The sequence below is a fragment of the Lontra canadensis genome, unplaced genomic scaffold, assembly GCF_010015895.1.
Source record: "Lontra canadensis isolate GAN:19392208 unplaced genomic scaffold, GSC_riverotter_1.0 scaffold75, whole genome shotgun sequence".
Taxonomy (NCBI): Eukaryota; Metazoa; Chordata; class Mammalia; order Carnivora; family Mustelidae; genus Lontra; species Lontra canadensis.
Window position 1 is genome coordinate 3,403,532 of NW_022631069.1, and position 14,512 is coordinate 3,418,043.

The following is a 14,512-nucleotide window of genomic DNA, read 5'->3' on the forward strand; positions in this document are numbered from 1 at the left end:
GGAACCTTAGTCCTGCTTTTTACCAAACCCAACTCCTGTGCAGTGACATAAATGCAGAGTAATGTGCTCGGGACCATGCAGCCTACAGGGGAAAAATACTCCCTGTGAGGACTGTCTCCTGCTTTCCGTCCCATCCAAGCAGCAGAGCGGCCACACATTCACATTTACACTCAGGAAATGAGTCTGCCCGAGGTCCTCCCAGTTTACAAAGCAGGAGGCGGCAGCAACAGATCTGAAGATGTTAGCCTCCCAGAAAACCCAGGACAGCCATCCATCTACAGCAATGACCTCATCCTGAGATAGTCTCTTTATACTGTTTCTGCCAAAGCCCAAGGCTCAATGGGGCCCGGGAACGTTCTTCAAGCCCCTCTGACCCCAGCGCCCGGACAGAGCTGATTATCCAGTAGATTCTTTACCAATGGACACTGAATCAGTAATAGCTTACTTTTGATGGGCTTTTTAAAATGTAACTTGTATTTTCTTACTTTCTAGGAGGAGTAGGAAAGTACGTTATGTGTTTTTTTTCAAAAACAAAGGCTGGTTCCAGGTGAGAGGACAGAGAACTTCTCGCAGGAAGACCCCAGGGCTGGAGGCACACTCCTGGGGAATGTGTCATACACAGCACGAGAAGAGGCCCAGGCCTATAGAAGTCTCACCTAGCTGGGACCGCACAGCTAGAGGATCTACAGTACACCAGACGGCGGGTGGTGAGCCAGATGCATTCCAACAGTTGTGCAAAACAGCCAAGCCAGAAACTCGGGAAACACCCAAATAAGATAAAACCAAAACAAAATAAAGGGAGCAGAGTGGGGGCAGCTTGGCCCCAAAGTCCCCCAAACACCAGGTCAGACCTCAGTCTGGCACTTGAAGAGACTTAATCTTGCCGTTAACAACTGTCTTAGTATTTTACGCAACCTGCAGCGTCCCAGGAGTACCAATCCAAAGGAGAAGCCGCTGTAAAGCAAAGCCGTAGGCACCCGGCACGAAACGCACACACCTTCCTCAAACTCACCACCACCCCACTCCCCCAGGCCCTCGACGGGAGGCCTCACGCGGCCAGCTCCAACAACCCTGGCAGCAGAGGACCGGGCTCCCGCCTGGTTCTTGATCCCGTCCCGGCCAGAGTGTAAGCCAGACACGTTCCAGAAGCTCACCTGTGGGCTGGATTAGCACGGTGGCCACTTCCACGGCTTTCTCTTGAATCTCTTGCCAGCTGCCCTGCTCTCCGATCCACTCGCTGACCACGCACCGGTAGGAGCCCTGGTCCGAGGCCAGGGCGCGGGCCACCGACAAGCGGTAGCCGTCGCCGCCCACGGTGTCCAGGCGCACGTCGCCGGCGCGGTAGCGCTGCTCGTAGCCGGGCCCCGGGCGGAAGCGGCCCTCGTGGGTCAGGGCCAGCACGCTCCGCCGGGCCGCGCCGCGCTGCAGCTCCCACAGCAGCGCCAGGTGCGTGTGCAGCGGCGACGCCGTGGAGGCCGCGCAGCGCAGCTCGAACGGCTCACCCAGGCGCAGGCTCAGGCCCGAGGCGGGTGACGGGGCGGCGGCCACGTGCAGGGCATCGGCCAGCACTGCGGGAAGAAGCACAGCCGTCAGCGTGCCGCGCCATGCCCCTCCCCCGCCGCCCCCCCCTTCTGGGGGTGTTCTCCGCAGGGGGTTGTGTGGCGTGGTGCCCTTGCCCTGTTCTAATGCCCACGCGGGAACGCTCTCCCATTTTAATTCGTGTGTGATCCCAACTGACTTTCTGACCCAGAAAAGAAAAAAGAAAAGGGAAAAAGGAAAGGGGTTAGGGGGGAGAAACAAGAAAAAGAAAAAAAAGAAAAAAGAAGAGGCTCTAAAGACCACCCTCCCTCCCCCACCCCCACCCCCCAGTCTAGAACTGAGTGGAGAACACTCCCTAACTCTCTCTGGGGAGCTGTGCCTTGGGGATGGGTTTCTGCCACCCCTGAGCAAGTTACTTCACTCCTCTGAGCCTCAGTTTCCTCATCTCTAAAAAGGGATGACAACCGGACCCATCTCAGGGAGGCGACAGAGTTGAAGGAATGATAAGCCAAGGTGAATGGTGCTCAACAATAGGGGTAAAATTCCTGTTAGGGTACCGGGCTCCAGAATCTAATACCAGTTAAAGCAGCATGATCCAAGGAGGGCAGAAGCTGGCATGAGCTGCCTGTGCCCCGAGGCCTGGGAAATGCTTACAAACAACGAGGGAGAGTAGAATGTACAGGCAGAAAAAAAAACTGGTCAAGGAAAACTGAACCCTCAACTATGTACCCTATTAGGGCCATTTGGGAAAAGGTGGGCTCTTTACAAAGTCTAGAATGAGGGGGCCAGAAAGCCAGAAAGTATTGGTGAGTGCTAATTAGGAAGAGAAGCGATAATCAAAATAATCAGAGAAAAGGCCTCTACGAAGGGGCGTGGACAATCTCTGAGGCTTGTCTACAAAGCTGGATAAAAGAACCCTCCAACGCTACTATTCACGACGTCTTTCGTTTTTCTCGAAATTCCACACTTGGAAACTAATTCAGTGTCCTTGAGGAAAAAAAACTGCTCAGTCCTCAGAAAGACCTATCCCAAAGACCCATCTCTACAGCAAAATGAATATAATGACCTTGTAGTATATCCATCAGTCTGGGAGTCCAGTTAACAGGACTCGGTTCTCGTGGCCAGATATCTGTCAGCACATGGCTAACAGCTTCAAGACCCACAAAGCTGAAGGCCAGAAAGACCCCGGACCCCACCAGAGGCCCCACCTGGGCAGCCAGCCAGTCTCATTCATGGCCATCTATCTGCTTTCCTCACCCAAGAAAAGCCTCTCCTTGCTCCTTCCTTCCAAAGACTGGAGAAGAAACAGGAAGACACTGGGGGACACGGTCGCGGGAATTCTCCAGCTGCCCCCTAGTCCTCGAGATGAGAATTACAGGGGAGGTAAGTGTGCCCCTAACCTAACGAAGGTACAGCATGGGTGTGATAACTAAAAGCAACACATTATTTAACTTCAGTGCAAGAATGGCTTGCGGGACTTTTTTCTAAAAGACATCTTTAGGAGGCGCCTGGGTGGCTCAGTGGTTAAGTGTCTGCCTTCAGCTCAGGTCATGGTCCCAGAATCCTGGGATGGAGCCCAGCAGCAGGCTCCCTGCTCAGTGGGAAGGCTGCCTTTCCCTCTCCCACTCCCCCTGCTTGTGTTTCCTCTCTCACTGTGTCTCTCACTGTCGAATAAATATATAAAATCTTAAAAAAAAAAAAAAAAGACATCTTTAGGATTTCCTACAAAGAAGAGGTAGATTTGATGTTTTGAGACCTACATAATGGATATGGCTGTTTTATTCCCTCCTGAGTTGAATGGAGGGAACAGCCCCTAAAACATGCCGGGGTTCTGTACATCATTACAGAGGGGGATAAACACCAGGATCATCCCCTTCTTTTTATTTTTTTTTTCTTAATATATAATGTGTTCTTTGTTTCAGGGGTACAGGTCTGTGAATCATCAGTCTTACAAAATTCACAGTGTTCACCATAGCACATACCTCCCCAGTGTCCACCACCCAGCCACCTTATCCTCCCCACCCCCTCCACTCCAGCAACCTCAGTTTGTTTCTCCTGAGATTAAGAGTCTCTTATGGTTTGTCTCCCTCTCTGGTTTCATCTTGTTTCATTTTTCGCTCCCTTCCCCTATAATCCTCTGTCTTATTTCTAAAATTCTTCCTGTCGGAGATCATATGATAATTGTCTTTCTCTGATTCTCTTAGTTGGCTTACCATAAAACCATCTAGTTCTAGTTACATGGTTGAAAAAAGCAAGATTTCATTGTTTGATGGCTGCATAGTATTCCATTGTATATCTATACCACCTCTTCTTTACCCATTCATCTGTTGATGGATATCTGGGCTCTTCCCATAGTTTGGCTATTGTGGACATTGCTGCTATAAACATCCAGGTGCACACGCCCCTTCGGATCACTACATTTGCATCTTTGGGTAAATATCCAACAGTGTGATCGCTGAGTCATAGGGTAGCTCTATTTTCAAATTTTTGAGTAGCTTCCCTACTGTTTTCCAGAGTGGCTGCACCAACCTTGCATTCCCACCAACAGTGTAGGAGGGTTCCTTACCAACATCTGTCGTTTCCTGACTTGTTAATTTTAGCCATTCTGACCGGTGTGAGGTGGTATCTCACTGAGGTTTTGATTTGTAGTTCCCTGATGCTGAGTGATGTTGAGCACTTCTTCATGTGTCTGGTGATCATCCCCTTCTTTTTAGATCATCACGTGTATCCTCTACTGTCCTGATCTTTACCTACACTCCCTATTCTGATATAAATGCTTTTTGGAATAAGGCAAGATACAAAGAAATGCATCATTAAGTAATAATAACAACAATCAGGCTTCTATTTTATTGACCCAAAATTACTTTGTTCTTGCTCATTTACCAATTAGCTATATGATTTTTGGCCAAGTAATTAACCTATGCTCTTTCATTTTCTCATTTGTAAATCAGGGAAATAGTCTGCCTGATCTTCTTCACTGGGTTAGAGAACTGAATGTGGGAATAAATCTAATAGGACTTAGAAAATGGAAAAAAAAAAAAAACAAAAACCAAAAACCCCACAAAACCCCAAACCTTCCATATATATAAGGCGAGATTCTCTGCAGAATCAGGCCAATAGACTCGTAGGGTTCCATCATAAGCTAGCAGTGACGACGTCGTTCTTTCTCTACATATAACCCCCCACAAATTCCAGAACAAACTGCCCTTTGTGAAGTGCACAAAGACAGACATGAGCTTCAAAGCATCTGATATCTCCATGAAAGTAAACATCGTCATGACCATCACCTTCTGAGTGCAAACCTTACGAATGCTGACTATGGAACTGCTCTGGGGCCTGACACACGCTAACTCACCTTGTCCTCATAACCTTTAAGGGAAGCCCTGTTTCACAGAGGAGGAAGCTGAGGCACGTAACATGCCCACGGCCAGTTGCTGACAAGCAGTAGAGCCAGCAATCAGACTGAGTGCAGGCAACCTGGCTCAGAGCTGGGCTCTGCCACCACGCCAGCCATGGTTGGTTCAGAATCACAGGGAAGAGAAAGGGCCCTCAGAGGGGACCTGGCCTATCCTCTCCTTTCAATCAAGTAAGACACTTCTGTTCACTGGACAGAGGAGGGGGGCAGAGACCCAGAGGATTAGTAAGTTTCTTGACAAAGCAGAGTGGCCAAGAAAAGTCTGGCCCCTGATGTGATGACCCCTCCATGAGGATGTACCTTTGACCTGCACTGTATCCTCATAGTTGCCCTGCACGGTGGCGTCTGTGCTGGGGGTAGAACATTTGTAGTGGCCCTCGTCTGAGGTCTGGACGTTCTTGATATGGAGCTCCACAGCATCGTTGGCAGTCCTCCTCAAGACGATGTCGCCCCGCTGCAGGCGTTCACGGTACAGCTGGGCTGCAAAGCCTGCCTCCCAGGTGCTGGCAAGCTCCACGAAGCTGCTCCCCGAAGACGAGAAGCTCCAGTCAAAGTTCTGCTCGCTGGGGCCGTCATAGTCACTGACGTTGCAGGGGATGACCAGCTCAGTGCCCACCACCCGCACCAGGCTCCCTGTGGGGACCCTCACCACGCGTCCTCGGCAAAGAGCTGCAATGACAAGAGATAAGAGGTGGGACCTGAGTCATGGAAGGTCATCCTGCTACCAATGTGTCAAACCCGCGGGTGTTCCTGCTCACAGGCTCGTGGCAAAAAAAAAAAAAAAAAAAAAAGGGACATCTGGCCAGCTGGGGAAAAAAGGGTGTGCTGTCTAGGGCTCAGCAGACAGAGGGTAAGCCCCTCCCTAGAACCATGAGCCAGGAATACGACCCTGAAATGAGTGCCTCTAGCACAACAGTTTCCTAGGATTGACAGGGAAGAAGACAGGTATTAAAAGTAGGCTAACCATGAACCTGAATAGCTTCTTCCCTCCCGTTACTATTTAACATACCATTGTCACTCAGTGTGATGTAGAAGTATTTGAGGGTTGGTGTGAAAGAACAGGACACAGCTAATCAAGTATTTACATTTCTGCCCACCCTAGATCAACCCTCATCCCTAGAGACCATTCCCCAGGGCTCCTGAGACCTGATTTACAATGACGGATGCCAATTTTTAAACCCTAGAGCAGCCCGCTGATAAAAAGATTTAACTCTGGTTATCTGACATCGCCTATAAATTAATATTAAAATATGACGACTCCACCAAGTATTAATTTTCTATTTTCTGGCTCATTTCCTTCTCTCTACTCTTCACCCTGATCTAAATTCAGAATGAGGATCCGGAAGCACAAAGGGAGACAGCGCCTTGTCTGGCTGGTTGCTGGGCATTGTTAGGAATGCGGCAGTGTGCGGGGATGATGAGTTCAGGGGACAAAGCCAGGAGTTTACTGGCACTTCCTGCCCCAAGAGCGCATACCTCCCAGGCCTCTGATAGGGCCCTAGGGACCCTCACCTGTGCATCCTTTAAGGGGTCATCTTTGCCATGAACTTCAGTGAGATTTTGTAGTACATTTATTACCTGTGCATAGCATTTCAATTTGGACCAAATGAGCTTGTCTGGCTCCTTTGTGATGGTCTATGAAGAGGCACAGCACGAAGGCAAACAAGGGAAAAGCATGGGTTCTGAAATCCAGGAGACTCAACTTGGTTTTACTTTCTTAAGTCAAAAATTTCTTTTATTTTGTATTTGAGTAACATAACACAAAAGAGAATACCCACATTCCACACATATTCCTTGTACTGGGATAAGGGTACATTCACTACGTTTCTCAATTAATGTCTTCAATATTAACATCAGGCATAAGCTATGTCAAAAGAAGTATCACTCAGGGAGCCTGGGGGGCTCAGTCAGTTGAGCATCCGACTCTGGAGTTCAGCTCAGATTATGGTCTCAGGGTTGTGAGATCCAGCTGACATCAGGCTCTGTACTCAGCATGGAGTCAGCTTGAGTTTTCTCTCTTCCTCTTCCCATGCCCCTCTCCTGCGCCTGTGTGCTCTCTCTCCCTCTCTCTCAAGATAAATAAATTTAAAAAAAATTTTTTTAAAGATAATGTAAAAAATTTATCTGAAAGATGGGGCGCCTGGGTGGCTCAGTGGGTTAAAGCCTCTGCCTTCGGCTCAGGTCATGATCCCGGGGTCCTGGGATCGAGCCCTGCATCGGGCTCTCTGCTCAGAGGGGAGCCTGCTTCCCCCTCTCTCTCTGCCTGCCTCTCTGCCTACTTGTGATCTCTCTCTCTCTCTCTGTCAAATAAATAAATATAATCTTTAAAAAAATTTTTTTTTTATCTGAAAGAGACAGAGAGGGAGCACAAGCAGGAGGGAGGGGCAGAGGGAGAAGCAGACTCCACACTGACCAGGAAGCCCAACATGGGGCTCAATCCCAGGACTCTGGGATCGTTACTTGAGCTGAAGGCAGATGTTTAACCGACTGAGCCACCCAGGCACCCCTAAAAATAAATAAATAAATCTTAAAAAAAATTCTCAAGGGGCATCTGGGTGGCTCAGTTGGCTGAGCATCTGACTCTTGTTCTAGCTCAGGTCACGATCTCAGAGTCCTAACATGGAGCCCTGCCTTGACTCTGTACACAGTACAGAGTCTGCTTGAGATTCTCTGTCTGCCTCTCCCCTTGCCCAAGAACACCCAAGCTCTCTCTCTCGGTCTTGAATAAAATCTTTAAAAAAAAAAAAATCACTCAAAAATTATAGGAATTTTGAAAAATACTCACTGTTTACAAAAACTGAACAAAATCAACACTATGCTAACAATTATAACGTAAGGAAAAGAAAGCATGAAGTCGTTAGAACGACCGGGAAGCGCTCATTCCTGATATGAAGAGGTTATATATTTATAAGGGAATCAGTTATGTTTTATACAGAAATCATACACAAAATCGAGGCATTTGCCCAAAAAGTTTAGTTGCAAGAGCAAGTACCATGTCAGATTTACCCTCAAGGATACCCTCTAAAGGAGACCAAAGTTTAAATCTGGGAGACAGACCTCTCTCAGCTTTGGCTTCCTCAACTATCCTATGGGGCAAGGAAGATTTACTGAGTTCACAGAATAAAATGCCTGGCTGAGAGTCTGCCATGTCGTAAGAGCTCAGTAAGTTGGGAACTTCTATTATGACTTTTCAATTTTGTATTTTTATCATTTGCTATGGGTTGAGTTCTGCTCCCCCCGCCCTAAAACAAAACTCATATGGAGAAGTCCTAGCCCCTAGTACCTAAACATGTGACCTGACTGGGGAACGGGGTCCCTGCAGATGTTATCAGTGGTTATTAGACACCATTGGGTCAGGTTATACGAGAAGAGGGTGGGACCCTAATCCAATGACTGGTATCCTTAAAAGGGGGGAAGCCTGCACACAGACAAGCGTGCGGGGAGAACACCATGTGAAGATGAAGGCAGGAATGGGGGTGAAGAGTCTCTACAAGATAAGGAACATCAAAGACAGCTCACAAAGGACCAGGAGCTGGCAGGGAGGCCTGCAGCGGACTCCCCCTCCCCCTCCGAAGGAAGCCACCCCACCGACAAGTGGACTGCTCGTCCTTGGAGCTCTGAGAGGGCACATTTCTGCTGCTGAGGACACCCAGTCAGTGGGTCTTTGTTACAGCAGCCCAAGCAAACGAATATACCATTGTTGCTTGTTTTTCAATGATTTAATTCATTTCTTTTTCAAAGTCTGAGCTGCCATTTAGTGGTTGTGAAATGAATTTAGAGCCGCTGTGACCAGCATGTGTGTGTGTGTTAATACAAAGAAACAGAAGAGGAAATATTAGAGCCCACAGCATTTAGTAAGGAGTAAATACTCTTGCGTTAAATCTTAAGGACACAAACGTGTGTGTGTACCAGAATATGATGAAAACATTTATCGTAATTTGGGTTGGCGTAGAAAAGAAAAAGGAAGGTGAACACTCTTTAAAAGCCATCTCTTGTTTCCTCCACCCATTATCACTTCCCTTGAAAAGGGAAAGCATCCACAGGAGAGAAAGTGTAGTAAGGCCAGCATGTGCTCTGAGCATAGGGCTATGGGCCAGCCTGGCCAAGAGCAATTCGAAGAAAAGATGCTGCACCTGGGGTGCCTGGATGGCTCAGTGGGTTAAGCCTCTGCCTTCAGCGCAGGTCATGAACTCAGTGTCGTGGGATCGAGCCCCACCTCTGTCTCTCTGCTCAGCGGGGAGCCTGCTTCCCCCTTTCTCTCTCTGCCTGCCTCTCTGCCTACTTATGATCTCTGTCTGTCAAATAAGTAAATAAAAAATCTTTGAAACAAAACAAAAGATGTTGCACCTGAAAGCACTCTCCTTAAAAACAGAGCGACAACTCAGGCCTGGAGTCACATCTCTTCCTGCAGACAACAGAACCAACCCCAAATATTCTTGTGGAATAGGGCTGAAACATGCTGCTTCTTTCTTCCTAAGGCAGCTCGGTGCCAACGGGAAAATACCCATGACCTCACACCTACTACTTCTGACAAACATGCGGCATATGCGTTCCTCAACCACTCCTCAGCTGGGGCTGACCCTGAATGCCCCAGCCCCAGGGATGGACATGGCTAAAACCAGGTCCCTCGGCGTCCTCTGGGCTCATTTTTGCTGAAGCTACTGAGAAATTTTCAATTCCTCCCAAATCAGGGTACTATAAAGATGATTTGCAAAAAAAAAAAAAAAAGAGTCCAAGATGGCTGTGTAGGAAAGTACTGAACTCCCCTCCTGCCGAGGACACATGAAATCAACAGCTACATACGGATCATCTCCCTCTGGAAAAAAGATTTGAAAACTAGATGAACTGCTCCCCACAACAAAAGATAAAAAGGACTGCACTGAGATGGATGGGAGAGGCAGGGACAAGGTCCTGCCAACCCCCCCACCCCCAACTGCAGTGACCCACCAGAGGGAAGGATCTCACTGGACAGACACTTCTCCTGGAGGAGTGAAGGGTCACAGTGCCCCATATCAGGCCCTCCAGCCCTTGGGATCTGCATCAGAGAGACGAGCTCCCAAAAACATCTGGCTTAGAAACCCAACAGAGTTGACATCCAAGGAACCCAAGTGCCATAGGAAACTGAGATCCTCCTTTTAAAGGGATCACCTGCAGTCTCACTTTCTGCAGAACCTAGCAAAAAAGTGCCAATTTCAAAAGCACCTGGACTGTACGTAAAGGAGATTCATCTGCTGGTCTGGGGGCATTTGCTGGAGGAGCAGGGGACAGTCTGTGCTCTCTCCAGAGCTGGAGGCGCTGGGGGACACCATCTGTAGCTCTCCACCTACACTGCTAGTGCAGACTAGGTGCTTGGGCACAAGCACCCTCCCACTGCCTCACCAGGTCCGGCAGGGGTGAACGGTTATGGAACCATCTTGCCGCCCTGCTGAGGCTGTATATCTTGGGAGGCTGCAGCAATTCCTGGCTTCCTGGCAGGAGCAAGCGAGCATGGACAATCACAGCATTCTCTCCCTAGCCTTGCTACTCCAGTCCGCGAGTGTAGGTGGCAGTTATGACACCCCCTCACCCCCTGGCTGGGGCTGATGAGCACTCATGGTCATGGCATTCCCCCATCCCCAACTTGGGCCAAAGCAGGCATGCAGACAGGGCCCCTTCCTGCTGCACTGCTAAACCCCATAGGCATGCATGGTGAGGGCATTTTCCCACTGCCTTTCTGGGGTTAGTGAGTGCGCCCCGCCCCTACAAGTCCAGTTACCCTGCTAAAGTCAGCAGACACGCAGAAACCACACAGCCCCTGGCCCTGGTGGCCAAGGGGGCTGGCGTTCCTGAGCTCCAAGGGACTGTAAGAATCAGAAAAACAGTTCTTAGCAGGCCAACACCTGCCTACAAGAGACCCACAGACAGCAGACTGAAACACACGTACCATCTTCCGATGAAAAAGGCCTATTTACTTATCCAGAAGCTTCAGCCTGAGGGACAACCCTCTGGTTTCCAACACATCTAGAGGCGATGAAGGTACTCCCTGGGAATTACCTGTGTATCTCCCAAAGAGATACCATCCCCATGTACCCCACTGGCCTCACTACAGCCTGATGAGATTATATGCTCATTTAGAGTCCCAATTTTTGCAACTGTTGCCCAGAGAACACCCGCAAATCTCCCGGTCTGGAGGCCAGCAGGGTCTACAACTGCAGTCCCACACGGCGCTATATATTTGCTTACTTTAAAAACTGCTGCCTAAGGGTCTGGCTTCTAATCAACCTAAAACTAGGTGATAAATGAGATTCGTCCCCTTGGAACACTGACAGGTCTTGGCACACCCTCAACAACAGGGACATACCAAGAATAAATCAGGCTACTTAGACAATCACAAAGGTTCCAGAGACAACCAAGAGCTGGGGCAAGGTTGAACAAGAAGGATCATTATCTACAAAGCCACTCCTTCAAGACTGAGAGAGGTAGCCATTTCACCTAATGCACAGAAACAAACAGAAAGTCAAGCAAAATAAAGAAACAGAGAAATATGTTCCAAACACACACACACACAAAACCTTGGAAAGAGACCTTAATGATATGGAGATAGTCATCTACCTGATAAAGTATTCAAAGTAATGGTCATAAAGCTGCTTGCCAAACTTGGGAGAAGAATGTATGAACCCAGTGAGAAGTTCAACAAAGATAAGAGTTAAGAAAGTACCAAGAAAGGTGCCTGGGTAAGTTGGTTAAGTATGGAACTCTTGATCTCAGGGTCATGAGTTCAAGCCCAATGTTGGCTCAATGTGGAACCTACTTTAAAAATAAGAAAAAAGAAAAGAAAAGAAAAGAAACCAAGCAAAAGTCACAGAGCTGAAGAATACATTAACTGAACTGAAATATACACTATACGGGCTTAGGAGCAGACTAGATGATGCAGAAGAATGAATCAATGAACTGGAAGACAAAGCACTGGAAATCACCCAGACAGAGTGGCAAAAAGAAAAAAATAAAACTAAAAAAATTTTTTAAATGAAGACAAGAGATCTATAGGACACTATCAAGTGGAATAACATTCACATCTTAGGGGTTCCAGAAGGAGGAGAGGCAGAAAAAGGGGCAAAAAACTTACTTCAAGAAATAATGGCTGAAAACTTCCCTAACCTGGAGACAGAAACAGACATTCAGGTCCAGAAAGTCCAGAAAATTTCAAATAAAATAAACCCAAAGAGAGCCACACCAAGACATATTATAATTAAGATGTCAGAAGTGAAAGAGAGAACCTTAAAAGCAGTAAGAGAAAAGCAACTTATCACATAAAAGGGAAACCTCATAAAGCTATCAGAAGATTTTTCAGCAGAAATTTTGCAGGCCAGAAGAGAGTGGAGGAACATATTCAAAATGCTGAAAAAACTTCCGACCAAGAATATTCTCCCTGGCATGGTTATTGTTCAGAACCGAAGGAGAAGTAGAGTTTCCCAGATAAGCAAAAGCTAAAGGAGTTTATCACATAAACGAGCTTCACATGAAATGTTAAAGGGACTTCTTTAAACTGAAAAGATATGTCACTAATTAACAACAAGAAAACATACAAAAGTAAAAAATCTCACTAGAAAAGGTAAATGTATAATAAAAGTAGTGGATTAACCACTTATAAAGCTACCACAAAAGTTGAAAGACAGAAGTAGTAAAATTAAAATTATGATAATTAGTTAATAAATGCATAAAATAAAAAGAGGTAAAACATGACATCAAAACCAAAATGTGGGCCCTGGGGGTAGTAAAAGTGTAGAGTTTTGGAATGTGTTCATATTTAAGTTGCTATCAATCCAAATAGACTGTTATATACACAGCACAGGAAATATGCACCTCACAGTAACTACAAAGCAGAAATTTACAGTAAATACACAAAAGAAAATGAGAAAGGAATGTAACACTAAATAAAGAAATCAAACTATGAGGGAAGAGAAAAACAGAAGAGAGGAACTACAAAAACAGCCAGAAAACAATGAACGAAATGGGAAGAAGTACATGCCTCTCTACAAATGTAAATGTAAATGGACTAAATTCTCCAATAAAAACACACAGAGTGGTTGAGTGAATTTTAAAAAACAAGTCTCATCTATACAATGCCTACAAGAGACCCACTTTAGGGCATGCACAGACTAAAGGTAAAGGGATGGGAAAAGATATTCTATGCAAATGGAAATGAAAAGAAAGCTGGTATAGCTATACTCACATCACACAAAATAAACTTTAAAACAATGACTGTAATAAACAAAAAGGGCCACCACATAATGATAAACGGTTCAAGCAAACAAGAAGATGTAACATTTATATATTTTTATGCAATCAACATAGGAGCACCAAAATATTTAAAGCAAATATTAACAGATGTAAAGAGGAAAACTGACAGCAATACAATCAGAGGAGAGGACTCTAACACCCCACTTACATCAGTAGATAGATTACCTAGACTGATATCAGTAAGGAACATCAGCTTTAAACAACACATTACTGGGCCAGTTGGACTTTACAGATATGCAGAACATTCCACCCAAAAGCAGTAAAATACACATTCTTCTCTTGTGCAAATGGAATATTCTCCAGGACAGCTCACGTGTTAGGCCATGCAGCAAGTATCAATAAATTCAGAAAGACTGAAATAAATCATATCGAGCATCTTTCCCAATCACAATGCTATGAAACTAGAAATTAATTACAAAAAGAAAACTAAAAAAAAAAACCCACAAATACATGGAGATTAAACAACATGCTACTGAACATCACTGGGTCAACAAAGATATCAAAAGAGAAAAAAAAATACCTAGAGAAAAACAAACAGAAATGGTATACCAAAATCAACAGGATACAACAAAGTGGTTCTAAGAGGTAAATTCATAGCAATGCAGGCCTACCTCAAGAAATAGGAGAAAAATCAAATAAGCAATCTAACTTTATGCCTAAAGCAATTAGAAAAAGGAGAACAAAAGAAGCCCAAAGTTAGTAGATGGAAGGAAATAATAAAGATCTTAAATGGAAATAAATGGAATAAAGACTAAAAAGAGAAAAAAATCAATGAAGCTAAGAACTTTGGGAAGATAAACAAAATTCTTTAATAAACAAAGCTGACAAGTCTTCAGCTGGACTCACCAAGAAAAAAAGAGGAATCAAATAAATAGAAATGAAAGAGAAGTTACAACTGATACCATAGAACAAAGGATAATGAGGCTATTGTGAGCAAATATATGCCAATGAATTGGATAACCTAGAAGAAATGGATCAAGTCCTAGAAATATTTAATCTTCTAAGATTGAATTGGGAGGAAATAGAAAATCTGAAAGGACTTATTACTAGTAAGGAGATTAAATCAGTAATCAAAAACTTCCTAACAAATTAAAGTCCATGACCAGATGGCTTCTCTGGTCAAAGAGCTTTAATACCTATCCTTCACAAACTCTTCCAAAAAACTGAAGAGGAGGGAATCCTTTTAAATTCATTTTATGAGGCCAACATTCCCCCGATACCAAAACCAGACACCACTGCAATAAAAAAACAATGAAAACTACAGGCAAATATCCTGAT

General features: G+C 45.7%; 1 protein-coding gene across 1 annotated transcript in view; it reads right to left on the minus strand.

Moving 5' to 3' along the window:
- PTGFRN (prostaglandin F2 receptor inhibitor) overlaps positions 1-14,512 on the minus strand; it is a 78,867-nt gene that overhangs the window by 36,012 nt on the left and 28,343 nt on the right. The window contains exons 2-3 of the mRNA XM_032881337.1: positions 5,255-5,623; positions 1,155-1,568 (exon numbers count right to left, since the gene is read on the minus strand). Coding sequence (XP_032737228.1) covers positions 1,155-1,568; positions 5,255-5,623 — 783 coding nt within the window. The remainder of the gene's footprint in view (positions 1-1,154; positions 1,569-5,254; positions 5,624-14,512) is intronic.